The sequence below is a fragment of the Nyctereutes procyonoides genome, unplaced genomic scaffold (assembly GCF_905146905.1).
Source record: "Nyctereutes procyonoides isolate TBG_1078 unplaced genomic scaffold, NYPRO_anot_genome, whole genome shotgun sequence".
Lineage (NCBI taxonomy): Eukaryota > Metazoa > Chordata > Mammalia > Carnivora > Canidae > Nyctereutes > Nyctereutes procyonoides.
The window spans coordinates 57,549,248-57,572,166 of NW_026575020.1; the positions used below are offsets into that span (position 1 = coordinate 57,549,248).

A 22,919-nucleotide genomic window follows, 5' to 3' on the forward strand; every position below is an offset into this window, starting at 1 on the left:
TGCTCTGTCCGGGACTGGGATGGGAATAGTCTCCATTCGCCCTGAAGCAGCTGCTGTGCCCGCGCCCGCACTCAGGAACAGACACCAGGGCAGCGGGCAGTTCTGGGAAGAGGCCGTGGTGAACCATCTATCTAGGCTGCAATGCAAGTGAGGCCTGGCCCAGCGCCCAGAGCTAAAGTGGCAGTGCCCAGGAGAAGGAGAGCCTGGCAAGGGGGATGAGGAGTGAGGCTGGCTCCCCGGAGCTGTTGCCCTGGGCCCCGGATACCGGAGGGCTGCTGGAGGGCTGCTGGAGGACAGCTGGGTGCAAGAGCTTGCCTACGGTAAACCAGATGGCTGGTCCCTGGAGCCAGGCAGCTGGGAGCCCCTGACCCATAGGATTCTTGGGTCAGGTGTTGTTGCTCACCTTCCTGTGTGTGTGTGTGTGTGTGTGTGTGTGTGTGTAGCATCTGCACTGACCCCCTCCCCCCACAGCCTACAGTAAGCTTCCTGCAGTGGTGAGATCTCCATGGGGACCTCCTGAATGCCCCATTCGGGGGTGTGACACCATTGGGAAGGTCCTTGGCTCCTCTACATTGTGAAGCACACACTGGCATGCACTTTGTCAGGCACCAATTCTTGGGCAAGTTCAAAGGGGAAACCTACACCCTCTCTCTGGCTCCCAAGATCTGGAACCAGCCACAGTGGCGAGGGGGGGGTGTATAAGAAGGTGTGAGAAGCAAAAAAAAAAAAAAAAAAAAAAAAAAAAAGGAGTGAGAGGGAGTAGGAGGTGGGGTCTCTATCAGGGACAGAGGTGAGGTCCTAAGCTTGACATGGAGGTGGGTCTCCCATGTCCTGCCTTCCCACTTCTCTGTTCATGCTGCACTCATCTGGCCTCACAGTGTGTAGCTCAGACATGTACTGTCTCCTCCCCAGAATTCCATAAGCCCCCTACATTTGCAAACAAAATGCTAGTGGCAGTCCAGATTTCTGGAGCTGGTGAACCTACCCCGGGTCACTTCTCGCTCTTGCAAGACTTATTTTACAAAACCACACACTCATTCATTCATACATTCATTCCTTTAAGAGATAATGATCGAGAACCTACTACGTGTCAGAAATTGAGCAGGGTACCTAGAATGTATCGGTTTGGGTCCCCACGAAGCTCAGATTCTTTCCAGAAGGACAAGATTCTCCCACAATTGATGTCATGATTGATTAATTTTGACTGCACTAAGTACTATAAAGGAAAAGTCTTGGGGGGTGTGTGTCTCTGTGTGAGCATATTACGGGGAGACAGAATCTATTGGGGGGATGGCTGAGGGGAATCCCTGAGGATGTGACACACGCAGGCTGATGGGAAGCTGAGGTCTGGAGGGGGTCACCTGACCTTCCAAAGTTTCCCAGCTTGTAGGTGCCAGGAGCAAGCAGAGCCTGGGACCAGCACACCACCAGTGCCAGGGTGTTCGCGCTCTGCCGCCGAGCATCTTCTCTGCTCCCTCCTGCCCCTCTCTCCCACCTACTAAAGGCCTTAGCTCCCTGCTTCCAGGCTCCACCTGAAGCAGCTACAAGCTGACAAGGTGAGAATATCGCACTCCCTTCAACCCCTGAGAAATAGGTCAGGTACGTTCTCTGATTTTTGGAACTTTGAAACTTAAAATGCATTTTATGAAGAGGCAGTACAATCAACAGGTACAAACAGATGAACTGTGATCTACTTGTCTTCCCAGGGCGCCTGGGACCTTTTTAAATAGACCAATAGACACGTGGGAAGTGGTGAAGTATACGCTGAAGACGACCTACAGGTGCAATGGTTGGATTGCATGGAATTAAAAAAATAATTTTTTTTTCAAATCAGAAATTTCACGTTCACGTCTGAATTTGGGACTTTCTTTGGAAAAACTGGATGACCTGGCGTCATTGGGACTACATCCCGGAGGGTCTCCACTGGCCATTTACGTGGGACGAGGGCTCTCCAGCTCAGCACAGGGCCACCCCCAGGACTGGCCTCCCCTCCCTCCCAGGAGCCCCAGGCATGGAGGCAGCAACCTCACCTGGCCTCTGTCTGCCCACCTCCTCCCTCTAGGCTAAAGGGCAAAAAGGGTGATTGACGTCAGGGGATTTACTTTGAGTCTCTTTCCTAAATTCCAAACACTGGAAATAAATCACACCCCGTCCTGGGAGTCCCACCTGCTTGGGCCTGGTCTGATTTGGCCTCATCTCATCAAGCAAGACCTATCCCGAGAGGGCTTTGCATACAAGGCCCGGGGCACACTTAACCTCTTGTTTCAATTCTCCCTGGGGGCAGGCACGGCAATGGCAGGGTGGGCTTCCTCCAGGGAGCCCCCAGCAGCTCTCCCAGGCCGGACCCTGGGAGCCCGGGATTCCCTGGGACAGAACTGGCCATGGGCCTCAGTGTTTCCCGCCTCGCAGGACTGCTGCATCAGGAGGAGGCATGCAGCTCCTCGCTGGGGTGGCGCTGGCTGCCTGCCAGGCCACAAGAGGCTGAGATTCCCCTGAAACTGAGAGCTACATTTATCCCTCACCAGCGACAGAGAAACAAACCAGCATGCTCTGCCCAGGAGGCATTTCCAGAAATTTGGGCCCTGGCTTCTTGTTGGTGGATTGCCAGATTATCCTGGCCTCTTCGCGGCAGGGAGGCATGGAGCACCATTGAGCAATAGGTGTTTTGTTTTGCAGATGACAAGATTTTCGACACTGAGGAGTTTAAATGATAAATCCGAGAACCTTGACCAGCTCCCCACCCCTACCCCAGAGGTGGCTGTTTTGAGCTTCAGAGTTTGGCAAATTTGTTTTCCACAACCTTCAGCTTCTCTGGGCCTCCCCGCAGCCCCAGCCCCCTCAGGTCCCTGGTGCAAGAAGACGGGCCACGGAGGCCTGGCAGGGCTCCTGCCTGGTACCCGGCTATGGCCATGGGAAAAGGTATCATCTGAATGTCTTTTGTTGGCAAATCATGGCACACAGGCTGACAGACGGTTTGTAAATAAAATTTCATTGGAAATACAGCTGTGCTCATTGGCATTGATTGTGGCTGCTTTTGTACCAGATTGGGTAGTTGTCACCGAGGCCACCTGGCTTCCAAAGTGTTTACTAGTGGATCCCTTAAAGGAAATGTTTGCCAGCCCCTGCTCTGGGGGAACAGCACCTGCCTTATGCCAGGGAGGGTTGGGGTTAGGTCTTAGTTTGGAAGGAAAGGGCATCGAGAACGAGGAAAGATCAGAGTAACAGCTAAGTCAGGAGAATGTATCTCAGGGAAAATGAAGGCAGGAAAAGTGCTGGTGGCCTGAAGACAGATGGCAGGCTCAGGTAAACCAGCCCCCAAAGGTAGGCCTGGGCAGCCAGGTTAGCAAACTGATCTGTGGCAGTAGGTCAATAAGTTCCCAGGAGGGCAAGTCACTGTTTCTCCCACCACCGTCGGTGGAAAAGCATAGACTCACAGCCAGGAAGCTCCTGAGCTCTCCTCCTGCAGCCACATGGGCCTTCATTAAACCGGAGTGAGCAGAGCCAGCTTCTGTTGGCGGGGCGTCCTGCTTAGGGTGCTCAGAGCACACAGGGTGCTGTGGGCTCCTATTCTGGGGCATGGGGAACAGGGAGTGGGGAGATGGGCAACAAGGGTGAAGGGGAATGGGAGGTCCAGGCTTCCAGCTATGAGAGAGGTTAGTCCTGGGGGTGGAAGGAATCACGGGGCGCAGAGCGGATGGTATTGTAATAGTGTGGTATGGTGCCGGGTGGTAGCTCACTTGTGGGGAGAGGCTGAATCACTGTGTTGTACACCTGACATGAATGTAACATTGTGTGTCAACTGTACTTCAGTAAACACACACACACACAAAACAATAAACCAGTAAATAAGATTAGATCAGAGTGGGATCTCTGGGTGGCGCAGCGGTTTAGTGCTTGCCTTTGGTCCAGGGCGCGATCCTGGAGACCAGGGATCAAATCCCACGTCAGGCTCCCGGGGCATGGATCCTGCTTCTCCCTCTGCCTATGTCTCTGCCTCTCTCTCTCTCTCTCTCTCTCTCTCTCTGTGTGACTATCATAAATAAATTTAAAAAAAAAGATTAGATCACAGTATGTGATAGGCAGGATAAATGGGGCCGGGACGTGTTTCTAGGGGAAGCATGGTGCTCAGAAGGACGAGAGGAGCTGGGGGATATGCTGTGAGCCAATGGAACAACTAAGCAAAGATCCTCAGGTGGCTGCACGTGTGTGTGTGTGTGTGTGTGTGTGTGTGTGTGTATTTGGGGGAGGGGGGATCGAGAAAAGGCCAGGTGGTGAGGCTGGGTAGTGACCAAGTAGAGGAATGGAGGCAAAGGCAGGCGGGGGCCCCAAGGCTGGCTTCATCCTGTCCTGGTACATAAGCCACTTATTCAGGAACCAAAGTGGGCTCCTCAGAAGGAGAGGGAGGGCCATTGCTGGAGGGAGAAGATGGGCCGGCCTGCCTCCCCCTCCTTGAATTTGCTAACAGCCCCGGGGCTGAGAGAGACCCTTGCACACAAAGTAAGCTCAGGGAAGACAGGCCTTCCGTGCGGGCATTGACATGATTTTCGGTTCGGGTGTGAATCACAGACAGTGAGGCCCAGGCCCTTGGCTCAGGATTTCCTGGTGTTTCCTGCCCCGGAGAGCGGCTTTGCTATCAGGGGCAGCAGCCCACCACTCCCTGACGTCAACTCTCCTTCCAATGAATGCGTTTCCTTTTCCTTTTGGGAAGACCTGATATCTGTCATCCGTCCCATCAACTCTGCCATTCTAACCCTGGCACCTCCTGTTCAGGAAGGAGCCAGTGAGATTAACCAGAAGGCAGTGGTTGAGGGCAGGAGGGTGAAGGGGGCCTCAGCGGATGGGCTTTCCAGCCACTAGGGGTCTCAGCCGATGACCTGCTCCAAAGGTCATCAAGGTGTGGGTGGAGGGCCCAGCAGCAGTCCCTAGACCACTGGCCCTCCAAGCAGCTTGGAGCACTCCCACACCTACTCTCTGGGCCACCTGTGTCACCTGAGAATGTCATCTCCTCTACTTGTTCTCACGAATCAGCTCAGATGAGATCTCCTGGTAGATGGGGGACGCCTGGGTGGCTCAGTGGTTAAGCGCCTGCCTTTGCCCCAGGGAGTGATCCTGGAGTCCTGGGATCGAGTCCCATATGGGGCTTCTTGCATGGAGCCTGCTTCTCCCTCTGCCTGTGTCTCTGTCTCTCTCTCTCTGTGTCTCTCATGAATAAATAAAAAATATATTTTTTAATAAATAAAATCTTTAAAAGAGAGAGAGAGAGAGAGATCTCCTGGTAGAAAGTGTTTATGTTGTCATCGTGTAAATGTAACCATTAGGAAGATTGCTCAATTTCTGAAAACCATTATTTAAAAAAATTTTGCAACTTCTAAATGTGTGTGTCCTAGGATAAAGCCGTGGTTGCCTCATTCTGGTTGTAGTTTCAAAGCAGCCATGGAGTGTGTGGCTTCAGAAGTGCCTGGGTCATTGCCTGCTGTTTACACGTAATGTAAATACTTATGAGTTTAACTTACCATGCTGTAATATCACTGTGTGTTAGTACAATTTATTTTAGATCGGAAATTTCCAATGGGACGATACTGTGGTTGTTTGTCTCAATTAATACCTCACCCGACAAAGCACAGCCTATGAAAAGAAGCTGTTAGCTCTTTTCAGGATGGGTAGGATGCTCCTGTGGCGGCCACGGAGCATCATGGTGAAGGCATTCAACAACTTGACTCTGCAACCACCCGGTGTCCCAGGCGCTGTGCAAAACTGGAAATACGCAATGGATGGTCTCATTCTAGTTACTGGAAATTAGGAAATTTGATGATTCACCACTTCTAACCCAGGAAGGGTTGAATCAAATTCCACCTTGTGTTTGTAAAGCTATTTAATCGTGAAGGAAAAATTAAAACAATCTGAAATGCCCGTTGCCTGTAAACAACTTGGGAATTCTTGGATAGCGCCGAATAACCAACGTTAGCATTTTGGCGTATTTACATTTGGTGTATTCATTCTGTCTTTACACAATACTCCCTCCAGTTTTTCATTTTCCCTTTGAGATAAGCTCTATGCTACTCGGTAGGAAATTTGGATTTTACACTTCATGTCTTTAAACGTCCTTCTGGGAGGTAATCCTTTATGGGTAAGAATGGGTATCTTATGGGGGTCTCCCCCCAAAAAAAAAGTGATGCACCATTATTTATTTCACCAACCCCCCCCCCCCCCCCCCCCCCCCGTCCATTGCTTCCACATTGCTGATATCGCCAAGGATGCTGTGATGAACACTTTTGCAGGGAGCATGTAACTGACTTCCTGGGGTTACCTGGGTGGGCACGCAACGCGGAATACTCTGCATCCAGGGTGTCCACACCCTCGAACCCTCACAACCCCCTCCTGGGACAATCAGGTAGGATGTGCCGATCGCCCACCGGATCGCCCACCGCTCCGTGTGGGTCCGCGGAGCAACCCACGTTTCGGATCAGAGCCCTCTCTCTCCCAGCTCTCCGCCTCTCAGGGCCCGTGCACCGCCTTCCTCCCGGAGTCCAGCTGCGGGAGGCGCTCCGGGCTCGCAGCCCCGCGGGCTCCGCTCGGGCCCCGTGCACCTGCCCGGGAGCTTGGGCGCCGGGAGCACCCGGGCGGCGCGAGGCCAGCACAGCGAGGCGCTGGGGGGCGTGGCCGAGACGATGGGGGCGGGGCAGTGGGCGTGGCCGAGGGCGGGGGCGGGGCTCAGCCCGCTGCGCCTGCGCCCCGCGCGTCTCCCGCACACCTGTCCGTGTCCGCGAGCGCCGCTGTCAATAAAGTTCTTGCGCGCCGGAAGCGGAAGCGGAAGCGCCGAGTCTCCATGGCGGCGGCGGCGGCAGCGGGGCCGGTGCTCTGGAGGCGGCTGCTGGGGCTGCTGCCTGGCCGCCCCGGCCTGGCCGCGCTCCTGGGGCGCCTGTCCGACCGCCTGGGCAGGAACCGGGACCGCCGGCGCAGGAGGTGAGAGGAGGCCGGGCCGGCCGGGGCGGGGGCGGGAGCGGGGGCGCGGCCCTTCCTCCCCTGCGCGCGGGGAGAGCGCTCACGCGGGGGGTGGGGGCGGGGCGGGCGCCCCGGGGCCCCTGGCGGCGGGCGTTGGGGGGGTCTTTTGCTCGCGCGGCCCTGGCTGCGGGGAGGATGAGCCCGGCCCGCATCGGGCGCGTGCAGCGCTTCGCACTCCCTGCCCGAGAGGGCTGTGAAGCAACCCCGAGTCCGGGGCTCTCGGGCCGGGCCGGGGCGGGGCGGGGCGGGCGGCGGGGGGTGGGGGCGGGGGCGGGGGTGGGGAGAGGAACCACTCGGAACCCTCTTCACACTCTTCAAAGGGCCCGCGTACTGGAAAAGCACTGAAGTGACTTGTGTAAGTGGCGGAGGCGGCTTTGAAGCCGTTTGTCCAGGCAGTGGTCTTTCAAAGTCAACATTTGCCAAGAGCATGCTGACCCAAGAGGCCTGCTGTTGTTGCTGATGTTACAGGAAAAAAGGAAAAGGGAAAGAAGGAAAAAAAAAAAGATTTCTTGTGTGCAAATGGTTTTCTTATCAGACTCAAGCCTTAAACACTTGACTCCTGAAAAGATAAAAAACACACACACACACACACACACACGCAGATCTTAGATGCGCATCCTTTAGAAGAGGTTGCGTTAGCTTAGGTTTTTTTTTTTTTTAAAACGCTTTGATTCGATCTTCATCTTTTTTTTTATTTTTATTTTAATTTATGATAGTCACAGAGACAGAGAGGCAGCAGAGGGAGAAGCAGGCTCCATGCACCGGGAGCCCGACGTGGGATTCTATCCCGGGTCTCCAGGATCGCGCCCTGGGCCAAAGGCAGGCGCCAAACAGCTGCGCCACCCAGGGATCCCCTAGCTTAGGTTTTGATCTGTGCTTGCTTGAGTGAGATGGGACATCGTGGCTTTCGCGCACGGATCTGCTTCTGGGAAGGAACGTGCTTCGTCCTGGGTTGTAGTGGATGATGTTCAGCAGAAATCCGAGTCCGGTTCGTTCAGGGTGGCTTGTAGGTTGGCTTTTAGGTGATCGCATCAGTCCGGAGGCGTTCAGAAGCCTGCTGAATGGTCAGGATGGCTTGGGGTTGCACCGACAGCGCAGCCCGGCGGGGGCGGGGCCTGGAGGAGGCGGCCTCTGCATTTTCTGGAGTTGGTGCTTAGCCAAGACCCGGGCCGTTGCAGCGGGTGGTGAAATCAGATGACTTCTACGTCTTGGCATCAGACCTCTGGGAAGTTTGGTTTAAGGTTTCAAGAAATGTTCCCTCCTGGAAGACGAGGCGTTCAAGGCATTTTGTCGTCTCCCCGGTTAAAAACTATATGGAGGACATTTTCCTGTTTAAACCAGACACGTGTTTAGACAATACAAAAAAAAAAAACACAACACTTTATGGTTCATTGTTGGTTACTGTTGGAATGGACTACTAAGGGGGCGTTGGGGCAATCTCCACACCTTCTTTTGAAAAAGACATTTGAGTGTCTTTTCGGGGAGCGGGGGTGGGGGGTGGGGGGGGGTCTAGACCGACTTCTTTCCCCAAGTCCTTTTTGGAAACGGGTGCAGTCGGTGTGGCACCATATTTCTTTTTGAAGAAGCCGAGAGAGAGAGCGCGAGAAAGAGAGAGTTGTACCTCTGGGTCAGCAATTAAATCAGAAACTCACTGAAAGAAACACAGGTTTTGTGTTTTAAAGAAATTAGTCGGGATCCCTGGGTGGCGCAGCGGTTTGGCGCCTGCCTTTGGCCCAGGGCGCGATCCTGGAGACCCGGGATTGAATCCCACATCGGGCTCCCGGTGCATGGAGCCTGCTTCTCCCTCTGCCTGTGTCTCTGCCTCTCTCTCTCTCTCTCTCTCTCTCTGTGACTATCATAAATAAAATAAAAATTAAAAAAAAAGAAATTAGTGTTTTATAAGTCCTTAGAATGTTCTGCTAGGACTGAGGATGAGCGCTTTGACCAGTGTTGTTACAACACCGTAGCTTCTGAGCTTCTTTACTTTCTTTTCTTTTTCCTCTTGGCCTTACTCCGTTTGCAGGTTTTCCTGACTCTGTGGCCTTGGTGTTTGGGGTTTCTCTGGGCTGTATGGCCACTCATCCTCTAGTGGTTGCTGACTTTCGTTTCTCCCCCATTAGTTGTACCTCGAAACTCCTCATTCCCCGAATGGTGTGGTTTCTTGTAACTCTGATCGTTGATTCATTGATAAGAGTTCTGTGTAGTCATGAGCTTAGACTTTTTCAGATTTTTAGCTTGCCAGTCTGACTCAACTGTTGGAGTGCCTGGTGAACCATCGTGGCTAACAGGAGTGGAGAGCGGGCTCTTTCATTGCAGTGGTCTCCTTGTTAGTTGTAGTGACAGAGAACGCTACTTAAAGTTACTTCCAGTTAGTGATCTAGAAATACTCTTGTTTTTCTCTTGAGCAGGCATTTCGCTTGTTATTACTGTGGACTGCTAGGCTCATTCACTTAATTCAGCATGCATGTAGCAAGCACTCCTGGGCTGTGTGCTAGGTACCAAGGAAGCAAAGATAAAGACCTAGCCTCATCTTCAGGATGCTCAGACCCATAAGCTGACAGTAATAGTAAGGTAAAGTAGAAGGTCATGGCAGCATCTACGAGGCCCAGCAGGAGGTCACGGAAAGCGTCTTGGTAGGGGTGATCTCAGAGCTGTAGTCTTGGAGTATAGGATTAGGCTGGATAAAGAAGGGGGAGCTGGTGTTCAGGGGAGAGTGATGAGTGGTGTGGGCTGATGATTGTAGCCGCAGAGGTGGCAGTTCTGAGGTGCCACAGGTTTCCAGGAGCTGACTGGGGGTGCTGAGTAGGGATGGGGGAAAAGGGGGGAGCCAGAGCAAGCTCGTCTTCCGGGCTGAGACCCAGGGAGGCAAGCTCTGAGATTGCCTGTCCAGTTTCCTTTGATGGTGGTGGTCTAGGCCTGAGGTGGTGCGGAGTGGAAGGGATTAGAGTCAGCTCTGGGTGTGTGTGTGTGTTGTGTGTGTGTGTGTGTGTGTGTGTGTAGGGAGACTTGGTTGACTGCACGGATGGAGGCACGCTTCACCAAAATGGGGGGTAAGAAAGAGGACCGGGTGTGGGGGGTGATGATAAGGTGAGTTTGGGTGCCTTAAGTTGTATCCAGGTGTGTCAGAGCAGAGGTGTCCAGTGTCCAGCCGACTGATGGGTCTGGAGCTGGGAACTGGAGGCGGCGGGGAAACAGTGCCTTGCAGTAGTGGGTTGGAGTCCTCAGACTCCAAATGACTCATTTGGAGTAGATGGGACTGAGGGGGAAACGTGTCAGGAGGGCGCTAGTTCCTAATCTTGAGCTTGCCTGCCATACAAGGAAATATTTTCTTTGTGGCCTCCTTCTCTAAAAAACCCAAACAAATGATTTTCAGCCTGAGCTGTATGTGCAGAAAGGGCTTCATTTTTGAGACTCAACTCCCATTTTCTCTTCAAGGTCTGTGTGTGTGTGGGTGAGGGTGAGGTGAGGGTGAGGGTGAGAGGTGGTGAGGAGGTTCCTAACTTCCCTGAGTTCTGAGGGAGACAGATAACCAGAAGACCGTTCTTTCAGTTAGACATCTGACGTAGTGGCAGGTCAGCATGCTCCGGTTTAGCTTGTTAGTAGTTTCCACTCTGAGGGACCACCAGATTTCCAGAAATTACCTTTTTTCTGTGAACTTTGTGATGTTCATTACTCATTAAGAGTTTAGTAGAGCCATCTCTTGGTTTATTTATAGTAGTACAATGGGTGGGAGGGGGATATTTAGAATCAAAGCATAATTTCCCCAAATAATTCAAGTCTGATTTCACAGGGGATTGGAATAAGATTTACAGCTGACAGATTTTGAAATTGTAGCTTTACTGAGTTCATATTAGCATGAGCATCCCCTGAACACGTTGCAGCTGGTGACGAATTAAGGCTGGGTCAGGCAGTTGGGCGCTCCTAGAGAGATAGCTGCGAGCCCGGGATTAAAGTATTCTGATAGATAATCCACTTGTAAACATGTGATCTGATTCATGTAAACGAGTTCTTTTCAAGACTGCTGGGAAGTCCGGCTGGTCAAAGCCTTTGCATTAGTAGAACATGTGATGGGTTCTCGGCAGGCCCTTTGCTGTGCCTTCTACTCTGCCCCCCCCCCCCCCCCGCCGAGGTGCATTGTGGGTTACAGTTAGCCTTCTGGCCCCTGGATGTGATGGACTTCCTTTTGGGCAAGTCAAGAGGACAGTCATCTGGTCAGCATGTAGTCAGATGCTGGCAGCCTGGCCTCCCGTGCTGGACTTCTTGTGGGAGTTCAGCCGGCCGTTGGTCTTTTGTAACCTACGGGAATTCACACTCACTTCCCTTTCTTGGACTCGGGTGTTGCGTTAGTCAGGAAGGGCCGCCTGCTGCTGGGGACGCAGGAAGTATGGTGCCTTCACGTAGTCTGTTGAGTTCTTCTAGGAAGTGCTATGACTGTTGCTCTTTTCTCCTCAGCTCACTTTCTGACGTTTAAATGTGCATGATTGAGGGGAGGAGGGGGGGTTTTCTCCAAAAGTAGTTTCTGAAAATATTGCAATCCACAGAACTTAGTTTCTTTTAAGAATTTCTTTCTTCATCATTTTGTACAGATTTGGATGGGATCCAAGCCACAGAGCTTGTACCACGAATCTTATCGTACAGTTCCAGAGGGCTCATGGATTCAGAACATGATGGAGCTCAGAGTGGGGGCCACTTGGCACATGCCCCGTGTACGGTACGGGATGGAGGGTGGAACTCCTGTACCGTCTGCCGAGGATCTGTGCTTCGTGTAGGAAGATGGTCTTCCCGTATCACTGTGTTCTTTGTTCAGAGCCCCAGAGCCCCTCTTTTAAAAAGACCCCAAGAGGTTGGCCAGCTTACTTTTCCCACTGGTGGTGGGTGAGGCTCTGTGCCCTGGGGGGCAGGCCTGTGTCCTCTGAGGCAAAGAGGCCGTGGAGGGGATGCGTGAAGGTAAAGTGTAGACCTGGGTGTAATTCTTTCTTTATTGGCACCTTACCGCTGGCCACGTGGGAACTTGGTTGGACCTCCAGGCACATTGTTGCACATCCAGACAAAGAAAAAACGCAAGGTGTGCCAGTATTTTTCCATGGAGCACATGCAGCTTCAAGATGTTTGGTGAAATGGAAAACTCCAGTCTCCCTGCAAAAAGGAGAAATGTCTTCTCTTTCCCCTGAGGCTTCCTGTGGCAATAGCTGTTTGGTTGTGTCTCAGCGGCTCTTCTGCTCTGTTTCCGAATGGCTGGTTATTCTGAACTAAATCCCACTGCCTTCTCATGCCTGGCGGGAGGTCTGGGCTGCCTGTCCCACTTCAGACTGTCCTGGGGACAGGCAGGCTTCCGCTGTCTTTACTTAGTGCCCCCCGACCCCAACATCCAGGGGCTCAACGGACAAGAGCATCCTTAGTCAAGGCAGTTCAGATGTGGATTTCTCTTGTAGAGATGGTCGGAGACGCGTCCCACCCCTCCGTACCCTCCTCCCTTCTTGTTCCCTGTGCCCTCCTAGAGCCGCCCTGAAGCCTTACCCTCACTCTGCCCACACAGGTCTCTCCATGGGTGGAGAAAGGGCCTGAGGTCAGGGGTCTTCACTTAGACCCAGCCTGCTCCCCAGATTCCATGAGAAGCCTTAAATCCCATGGCTGAACCCGTCCCCACAGTCAGGTGTCCCGTGGGTGGCTGGAGCCTGCCCTTCATGGAGCCTGCTAGTTCGTTTCCCCATTAGGGCTGTTGGCCAGAGATCTGTTGGCTTTGTTTGCTGTTGCTGCCTCTTCCACCCTCGCTGGAGCGTCCCTAGGGGCTTGCCCTGGCCCCTGTTCTCCAACCATGATATTTGTGAGTCCGCCGACGCTATTATCTGGTCCCCTACCCCCACCACTTCCTCTTCTTTGTAACTAGAAATGGGAGCTAGATGGTCTTAGAAAGATGATTCAGGGGAGTCCAGGTCTAGGTGTGGAAACCGGTGTGTGTGCTGGTTGAGTTCTCTGAATGGTGTGTGTGATCTGGCTCTGCTTTTTTGGTAAAGTAACCACAGCTCCTCAGATCTCTCGGGGCTTCAGTTCCTGACCTGGGATATGTGGTTTCTTAGTAAGCCTCCCTGGGGTGAGGGGACTTGCCTGTGCAGGTGGTCGCCCCCAGAGACTGGGGTTATTGTGCGCTGGGGGTGCTGCTAGCACCAGGAGCAACCTTTTCTGGGAAGATTCCCAAGAGTTAGGCTGTGGAAAGCGGGAACTAACCCCCCATGGGCTTTTGGCTGAGGCGAAAGAAAAAAATGAGCCCCTAAGCAGACTTGGGCTTGGCTACTTCTGTCCTGGCTGAAGCACTTCAGTTAGATTTTGAGTGTCACCTGTCCAGATATGATTTTCCCAACGCCCGTGCTGTCACCGGGGCGGGGGGGGGGGAGGCTTCATAAAATGCTTTGCTCCTCAGAGTGCCTTCCTCTTTGGGTGCATAAAATTGCCAGTCCAGGGTTGGGTCTCCCCCTGCACGACTCCTGCTCTGAATTGGCTTTCAGCTCCTCCTCTCTAGCAAAAATAAACCTGTCAGTACACAGATTAAACAGGAAGCCAACATAAAAAAGCCCTCAACAAATCTTGGATGGAGGCCTTGATGGAACATTCCCAGGGAGAGCTGCCTGGCAGGGACGAGTCCTGCCCAAGGCAGCCCGGGGCCCGGAGCCTGGCCCGCCTGAGCCTGCCCGGTGCCTCCCCGGGGCAGGACGGGGCTGACGGTGGACCGTGTTTGTGTGGGCGCGCGGGTCCATCCGTCCGTGTCCCTGTGTGTCTGTCCTCTGGCCTGGCTGTGGAGACCCTCCCGGGCTTTCCCGCTCATGGTGTTTGCCAGTGCCCACGTCTTCCATCTGCTCAGCCCTCCCTTGCCTGGAGTGGGCTCCCCTGCACACCCCGCTCAACACCACCAGCTCCCCTCGCCGGTCACTCGAAGCACACGTCCTGCACATGTCCACCTTTAATTAATGGTGGCATTTTCTCTTAATGTTGTTCTTAGATGACTTCAGGTTTGTAAGCCCGCGAGGCTGCCAGGTTTGGGGGGGCTGGGGCTGGACTGCTCTTCCCTTGTGCCCCCGCAGGACAGGACAGTGCTCACCCGATGCCTGGGGGCGCGGCCCGAGTCCACATGTGCCCTCCCTGGGATGCTGTGTGTCGAGGACATGTCTCTGCAGCCTCCTTCTGGGGAGCCGCTTGGAGGCTGCTGGCCCCTGGGCGGGATGTGTGGACTGACAGCGTGGCCCCAGGTAGGGGGGGTGTGCGGGCGCCCTGGTTCTTTTCCATACAGTCTGAGAGAGGATGAGTGCCGCGAGCCTTGGAGATCCGTTGGTGTGGTGGTGCTGTGGGGTTTTCCACCTCAAATAGACCATGTTTAATTAATGAATATTAGACTTTAGGCCCCCTCTGGGGCTTCAAATTGATAGAGTGTTGTGCAGACTTTCCCATTGTGTTGTGGTTTTCCACTGGCCTTCCTGAAGGATCCTTCCCTCTCCTCCTGGAAGTGAGCTTTGAGCACAGCAGGAGTGAGGCCCATGGTTTGGGGGAAATGGGGCAGCACTCCCTCGTTTACATGTCTAGGCCTTTCATTTGCAAGCTGCTGCTCATCACCTGGAAGCCAGAGAACGTCAGCAGGCTGGGGTCACCCCCTCTCTGAGCCAGCTCCCTCTGCATTGTGGGGCCCCAGGCCACTCCCTGACTTCCCAGGATCCAGAGAGCCGTTACCTTCCACTCGTTGACTTAAGTTTTCTTGGCGTGAGTTGGCTGGGACCCACCAGTGGTCTTTCTGGGAAGCACAGCTGTGGGCCATCTGGCATCTGCGTAGGGACGTTTGCGGGCCCTGGGAAGATTCACCCTTTATTATGAGGCAAGTGAATGAGGTCATCTTCCTGGAATCTGTGGCCCTTCAGGCCGTGGGGTGTTCAAGCGCCCTTCTCCAGAGCTCCTCTTGGAGCTGCAGTAGAAGGGCACACGGCGCAGCAGATTGGCCGGCTGCTGGAATTGAGATTAGGGTCGGGCTCGTGTGGGGCTCTGGGTGTGTTGCCTCTCCTCGTCCCCATGGGGGTGCCAGCGGCGGGGAGCAGACCTGTGGTTCCACCAGCAGGACCTCGGTGGCTGCTGTCTCTGCCAGCCTGGGGGTGCAGCTGTGTGTGAGACGAGCCCCGAGGACGAGGTGTCCAGGGCCATGGGGGGAATTCTTGCCACTGCAGAGGTGCCCTCCGCCCCCCACCCCAGGCTCCTCCTGTTCCAGCTCTTCTCTCCACATCGATTATTCAAGAGAAAACTTCGTTTTTCTGGGTCCTTCCCTGAATAAAAGCCTTGCTGATCTCTGTAGCCCTGCAGCTGGCGGCTGGGGTCCAGTGGTCACGCTTATCCCAGACTCGCCTGGCTGCAGGTGGCCGTCCACGGCTCTCTGCAGGCCACTTTGGTTGGCACCTTGGGGTTAACCACGCAGTGTTTTCTGCGAGTTTACTTGTGGCTGCTCTAAATGTGGAGCTGTTTGGAACCAACTATATGTGTATATATATATATATATATATACTATATGGTTTATCTGTAGGTACTGGCACTGCTCAAGTTGCTCACCTAGTAGAGGCTGAAGGATGAGGCCTTTTGCAGAGTTTGACTTGGGCTCACTTAAAATAGCCTAGCAAATCTGAAACCATTCCCCTCTGTCCCCCAGTAATTGAGAGAGACTCTGAGGAAATGTTTGAGAAGTATGACCCTCTGTCTCTTTAACCAGGTCACCATGGCTGCTGTTGGCTCCTCTGCTGTCCCCGGCTGTCCCCCAGGTCACCTCCCCTCCTTGCTGCCTGTGTCCAGAGGGTGTGCACAGGTTCCAGTGGATCCGGAACCTGGTCCCAGAGTTCGGGGTCTCCAGTTCCCACGTCAGGGTGCTTGCTTCCCCGGCAGAGTTTTTTGAGCTTATGAAGGTAAGTTGTGTCCACAGGTGAGAGGGATGGACATTTGAGTTACAGGCTTGGGGACATGAGGTTGGGTGAGTCCTGAGCAGAAGTGCCTTCTGTTCTGGAAGTTTCTGATGGCTGCTCGGCTCATTGGTGTGGGTTCTTCTCCCTGTTAGGTTTTCAGCCTTACAAATGCTGGAGTTGTGCCGTCATCTGAGGTTCCCCTGCGTGGCTAACGTCTCAGGTAGAGTAGCTCAGTGTGTGGGCAGTGAGGGGCAGGTCCCAGATTTTGATTCTTACTCCAGGTTCATTCCCTCGGTTCCATCAGAAGGGAGGCTGGTGAGGGCGTGTGGGCGTCCTTGCTAACGATATCTGGGAAGGAAGGAACCTATTCTAGTCACGGCATGATAGGCCCCTCCTGCCCCTGCAAACATCACCAGAACATAGTGCTGTCATCTTGGTAGGCTGGACGTACGGGGAATGAAGACCCAGCTGACCCCCGGAAGAGATTTGATATGTAGGAAGGGGCTGGAATTCTCTTGTTCGGTAAAGCGGCTTTACAGATCGCTGGAAAATTTGGACATCTGGTTTTAGGCCTTATGATCCCTGTTCTTTCCTGTGACTGTCTAAGGTTTGTGCCTTCTCTGTCCTGGTGGAGATGCTAACCTTTGCATTTGGGGGGGCTGAGCTCTGAGTGCTCAGGTGTTCGTGTCCCATCGTTCTTCGAGTTAAAACTGCTAACTGGGATATTGTGAAGCTGATCAGTTTTTATTAACATGAACTCTCTGGGTTAGCGGTGATGTTAGAATTAAAATATGATGAGGTCAGGCAGGTGGAATGGTGGTAGATAATAGGAAGTAAATGTAGAAATTAATTTTTCTATAGAATGACCTGTGCTTGATTTGAATAATAGCACATTCTCCTTTTGCCCTGTTGTTCTGTGGATCCACACTTAGCTTGATTTCTGACGAGCTCCTTCCAGAATGGAATTTGCTTGTGTGCGTGTGTGTCTGTGTACGTCTGTCCCCTGACTTCTCTGTGCTGCTCGTAGTCCTGTGTGTCCTTTTTGTGGAGAACTGATGTTAAGGTGGTTTGCTCTTTGCTCCTACTTGGTTATCTGTTTGGCTTGAAGAAACAGGTTTTGCAGAGGCAGTTCTTCGTGTTCTAGTCAGGCCTGGGTGAATGACTGGCTGAGTCTCCGCGTGGCCGTCCCCTGGCTGTGCACCTGCCCGGGTGGGGCCCTGGACGACAGGAAGGGCCCTAGGGCTTGGCCCAGCAGGCTGGGAGGAAGCCCTTTTCTCACGCCCTTTGAATGAGTCTCTGATGCAGGGATTGTGCCGAATGGGATGTGTCTCTTCCCTGGACCCATCGAGTGGCCTCGTTCCCTGAGAGGGGAGCGTAGCCTGCCACCTGCCCAGCCTGGGAGCCCTCGTTCTAGCACCTGAGCCGAGGTGCCTGTTCCTGAGTCATCATTTGCTCTGTGTAATCGTGTTCCCTGCAGGCATTCTCTTCCCAAATAACAAGACAGAGGAGAAGGCGAACTTGGGAAGTTGTCTTGTGCTTTCTGTGTGTGCAGGCCCTGTGCCCGTGTTTCTGGGCAGGTCCCGCAGGCTGTGGGTGCTGCGTCCCTGCCTGGTGGGAAAGCAGGTGTGTGTGTGTGCCCTGTTTCCTGCTTCCTGCCTCCCACGAGGCCTGGTCCTTCTGGGTCTCCTTCCAGAGCAAGACCTTTGACAAAGCCGCCCATCTTTCTGCCCCTGGCAGCCCCTCTGGGCAGGGTGCTTCAAGCTCTGGGGGGGGGGGGCGGTCATTGTTTCCCCCTGGAGCAGGTCTGCACACAGCACTTGGCCTCTTGACACCATGGTCTTTGAGCACTGATCTGTTCTGTCTTGGTGCCTGGGGCCTGGTCTGTGCTTCAGTGCCTGCTCATTGTGAGACCCAGCCACGCAGGTACGGACGGGAGTGCCGTGACGTGCAGTTTGGCACCCCCACGCCCCTCCCCTGCCCCTCAGGGACCGCTCTTGGCGGCTTGTGCCCTGCATGTGCCCTACATGCCCCCGGGGCAGTGAACGGGCCATGGTCTGCACTCTGGGTGACTCCTGCTTTCATCTCAGTACATTGTGGACATGACGTCAGGTCGCTGTCACAGACCTCCTTCATTCTTTTGATGGCTGCATCATGTCTCGTGCAGTTAGGTCTTGTCTTTAAGGGGGATGATTTTATTATTTGTTTATGTAGCTTTTGAAAAGATTTTATTCATTTATTCATGAGAGACACGGAGAGAGGCAGAGACATAGGCAGAGGGAGACACAGGCTCCCCATGGGGAGCCCGATACAGGACTCGATCCCAGGACCCTGGGATTGCGACTTGAGCCGAAGGCAGGCAGACGCTGAACTACCCAGGTACTCCAGGGGGAGGATTTTATCAGGATTGTGGGTCATTATTTGGGAGGGCACCATTAGCGTTTGGGCTCAATTCTTACACCAGTTGGAGAAGGTGTAGGATAGTTCAGTCCGAGGCGTTACTTGTTTGATTTTCTCAGTAGCTGTGGAAGCGATGACTGACTTGTTTTCCTCTTTCAGGGCCAGATCAAAGTGGCCAAGAGACGGGTGGTGATGGCATCTCTCTACCTGGGGACAGGTCCTTTGGAACAGGAACTGGTAAGGTTTGAGGTGGGATGGTCCCCGAGGCAGCAGTGAATCACCCTGAACCCCCTGACTGCGTGGTGCTGTGGAGTTGAGGTTGAGCTGCCTTTTCTTGGCCTTCGCCTCACAGCCAGCTGCTGGTTGTTGTTGGCCATGTCAGGAGGGCCAGTGAAGGGTTTGGGGAGGGCTAATCCTCTCTTGCATGTCTTCCCCACCCTGCACAGGGGTTCCTAGGCTGCTCTGTCTGCTGGTCCAGGGCTCAGCAAACTATAGCCCGTTGCCTGTTTTTGTATGGCCTGTGGGTTAAGAATAGTTTTTGCATTTTCAAATGACTAGAAAAAAAATCAAAAGGAGGAGAATATTTGTGATGCAGAAAAAGCACGTGAAATTCAGATTTCTTGTCCATAAGTAAAACTTTATTGGAACACAGCTGTGCTCACTCACACACATACTGTCTGTAGCTGCTGTTTTGCTACAATGGCAGAACTGAGTAGTTGTGACAGACTGTCTGGCCCACAAGGCCCAGAATATTTACTGTCTGGCCCTTTGCAGAAAAGATTTTCCAACCTTGTGCTAGGCAAACGAACCGAAGCACAGGTCGGGCTGGGGTCAGGTGCCAGGTCTGTGGCCCTTCTTGTTCCACCTGCACTTGTTGTCACGCTACACTTATCACCTGCAGTGAGATTGGAGGGGGGAGGGTGGGAAGTGCCAAAAACCACCGTTTTTGCACAGGACATGCTTCTTGCGGCGTGAGTCCAGCACACATTGTGATGCGGGGGCATAGTCTATGGGCTGACTTAACGTGAGTGTGGGCGAGACCGTTCTGTTGTCTGCCTCGTGGGATGGCTTTCTGCTCTGAGGCTGTGAAGTGAGTCTGGCACCCACAGTGTTTTCTCTGGGTTCATCCTTGCCTGGAAACCCACAGGTTGGAGCTGGGAAATACCAGGGATTGGGTGCAGAGAATGGGGGGTGGGGTGGGTCAGCAGAAGCACTTCTGTCCTTTCCTCTCCCTCCCTGAGAGGGAGGTCTCCCTCTGTCTTCAGGACATGCTTTTAGCTACAAGCTCGGGAAGCCTGTTTGTTCTTCTGAGAGAACAATGTCCTGTCCAATCCATGGAGAGTGGCCAGTGGGCAGGTTGTGTCTTGGATTCATTGGTTCAGCAAATATTTGCTGAGTGCTGTCCGTGTGTAGGCACTGTTTGCTGTGTGTCTGTGGGGATTTTCTGTTGAAACGTGTGAGAGCTGGTGTCTTAGAGTTTTTCCAAAGGTGGCAAGCTCTGGACTGCTTTGGCAGCATATCTCTGATCCACAGACCCTCTGTTCTGAGAGCCTGGCTGGACAAGGGTGCCAGTGGTACCTTCTGGTTCCTTTTACTGGTCTCAGATGAAGGAGTCTCCTGGTGTTGACTCTCGAGCACTCATGGTGCAGATGTGTGTTCCAAGAGGATGTGGGGGGGGCCGGGTGTGCATTACCTGGTGAGTTGATCCTTTTTTGTTGTTGTTAAAGTAGGCTCCACACCCAGTGTGGCGCTCCATGTGGGGCTTTTTTTTTTTTTTTAAAAGATCTTCTTTATTTATTCATGAGAGAGACACAGAGAGAGAGAGAGGCAGAGACACAGGCAGAGGGAGAAGCAGGCTCCACGCAGGGAGCCCGATGTGGGACTCGATCCTGGGTTTCCAGGATCACACCCTGGGCCGAAGGCAGGCGCCAAACCACTGAGCCACCCGGGCTGCCTTCGATGTGGGGCTTGAATTCACAACCCTGAGATCAAGACCTGAGGCGACAACCAAGAGTCGGACTGAGCCACCCAGGTGCCCCTCGATCCTTTTTTTAATACGTAATCATCTTTTTGGATCTTATACTTCTGTTCTTTGGGATTCTTTCCTTGATAGGTAGATTGTCTGGAAAGCACTCTGGAAAAGTCACTCCAAGCCAAGTTCCCTTCAGACCTCAAGGTGTCCATCCTCTTGGACTTCACACGGGGCTCAAGAGGTGGGTCTGGTGTACCCTCTGCCCTGACATTTCCCCTTTCAGAGCCCTGTTTCAGGAGTGACACTCTTGCCACCCTCCACCCCCGCCCCAGGCAGAGGCAAGGCTGTTTGAAGACGGCCCAGACAGCCTGGTTGTCCTGGTTGTCCAGCAGCATTCCTTCTGTAGCTGGAAGTGACTGGAAGCCCAAAGAAAAACAACTTAGGCTAAAGAGGCTGTTTTCAGCTCCTATGACTGACCTGCTTTGGGCGGGTCAAGATTTGGGGGTTTGGCCAGTCACCAGGACCCATTTGCTGGCCCTCCTTCCTTTGGGCTGGCTTTATTTTCAGGCTCCGCATGGTGGCCTTGGCAGCCCCGGGCCTGGCTACCCATGACATTGTGTCCATCGGAAGAGAGCCTGCTTCCTGAGGGTTCAGACTGGAGCTCCCAGAGTGGCCTGCTGTGGGCCACGCACCAGGGGCTGTGCGTGTGCTGACCAGCCCAGCCCAAGCCTGGGTGCCTTCTCATGGAGTGGAGCGAGGGTTCTGTGTGGGTAGAGCCATCATTACCCAGGGTAGGAATGTCAAGGGCAGAGGAGGGTGGAACCCCTAGGAGGAGATGGGGGTATAGTTCCCAAGAGGAGAATGATTGGGTGCCGGCTACTAGAATAGCAGATGTCTGCGGCTCCACCCACTCCAGTCTTGTTCTGAGATGCAGCGGTGTCCAGAGCAGAATTTGGTCTGAGGTCCTCCGGCCTGTGATGGTGCCAGAGTAGTGGCATGCCCAGCCCATGGAGAGTGGCCAGTGGGCAGGTTGTGTCTTGGATTCATTGGTTTAGCAAATATTTACTGAGTGCTGTCCGTGTGTAGGCATTCTGGCCATTTCATGGGCGGCACAGGGAAACGTGGGCCCTGGTAGGCAGTTCCTCCCCCGCGGGCTGGGTATCTTTCCTGGTGTGAATAGCCTGTCCTTTCTCTTCTGCTCGCCCACGTATTTAGGTAGGAAGAACTCCCGCACAATGCTGCTCCCGCTGTTACAGAGGTTTCCAGAACAGGTCCGCGTCTCTCTCTTCCACACTCCTAACCTCCGTGGTCTCCTCCGGCTCCTGATCCCTGAGCGCTTCAATGAGACCATTGGCCTGCAGCACATTAAAGTGTACCTCTTTGACAACAATATCATCTTGAGTGGGTGAGTCGGCTGCCTTCCATCAAGGACCTCCCCTCAATATCGGCCAGGGCGGAAGTTAGCAGGACACAGAGAAGGGGAAATTGGTCACCTCAGGCCTCAGGAACGTGGGCATATGTTTGTAGTCTGGTGGTCACACTACTGCCTCAGTGTCTTCCATGACACCCCCCTCTGCTGTGGCTGCTGGCAGCCCATCGAGGGTGGTCAGAAGGGGGCCCTGGCTTCCTGAGCACTTCCTGGGTGCTAGCCAGTCCTCTGTGCCCACGTGTGCTGCTGTGTTTAATCCTCGCAGAGACCCGTGTGGTGTTTTCCCTATTTCATACACGAGAGACTAGAGAGGATGAGTGACTTCATTGGGCAGAGCCAGGAACACAGAAGAAATGAACCGCAGGGCCAGGATGGCCGCCTGGGTCCTTTTGATTCTGAAACCTGGGCACTGGGGCTCAGCCCTGGTGGAGGTTAGTTGGCTTTGTGAGGGTCCCTCTCCTCTCGGCTGTCGCCTCAGCATCGAGACTCCGTGGCTTCCTCGCTGTTGTCCCCTCATGCCACTCTTGTGCAAGTGGCCATCCTCAGGGGCGGCTGCCCTGTGGGGTTCTACGTGTTCGTCACTGCCCTGCTCCCACTGGCTCCTCTGCAGCCACTGTTGCCTGCTCTCCCACCTGAGTCCTCACCCACCTCTCTCCCCCCGCCCCCCTGCAGTGCAAACCTGAGCGACTCCTACTTCACCAACCGCCAGGACCGCTACGTGTTCTTGCAGGACTGTCCCGAGATTGCAGACTTCTTCACGGAGCTGGTGGACGCAGTGGGGGATGTATCCCTGCAGTTGCAGGGGGATGACACAGTGCAGGTGGTGGAGGGGATGGTGCATCCTTACAAAGGTAGGGTCCTGAGCCCTGCTGCCCTCCCCAGCCTGTGGGGGGTGGAGGTGAGGGCTGAGGAGAGTGCCCCTCTAGGAGCCCAGCCTCTGTCTGAGGCCAGACAGAGGTGACTCACTGGCCACCAGGCATGCTCTGTGGGTCCGGGGAAGGTGGGAGTGTGGGCTCTGGCCTGTGCCTGGGGGAGGGAGCCAGGGGCCTGCCCTGCACTTACAGGAAGCAGCCTGCTAACTGGCCTCCCCGGGGCCAGTTCCCCAGTGGGGAGCCCCGGGGCTCTGTGGCTCTCAGCTCCACTGAGGTCTGTGGCCTCCTGCCTGGAAAGTGAAATGGGAGAGCCCTCAGCTCTGCTC

At 54.0% G+C, this 22,919-nt stretch overlaps 1 protein-coding gene across 1 annotated transcript in view; it reads left to right on the forward strand.

The window, feature by feature from the left end:
- The first annotated feature begins 215 nt into the window (after positions 1–215).
- Positions 216–22,919, forward strand: part of PGS1 (phosphatidylglycerophosphate synthase 1) — a 44,133-nt gene continuing 21,429 nt past the window's right edge. The window contains exons 1-7 of the mRNA XM_055313745.1: positions 216–320; positions 6,500–6,963; positions 15,737–15,926; positions 18,480–18,557; positions 20,434–20,533; positions 21,508–21,697; positions 22,394–22,572. Coding sequence (XP_055169720.1) covers positions 216–320; positions 6,500–6,963; positions 15,737–15,926; positions 18,480–18,557; positions 20,434–20,533; positions 21,508–21,697; positions 22,394–22,572 — 1,306 coding nt within the window. The remainder of the gene's footprint in view (positions 321–6,499; positions 6,964–15,736; positions 15,927–18,479; positions 18,558–20,433; positions 20,534–21,507; positions 21,698–22,393; positions 22,573–22,919) is intronic.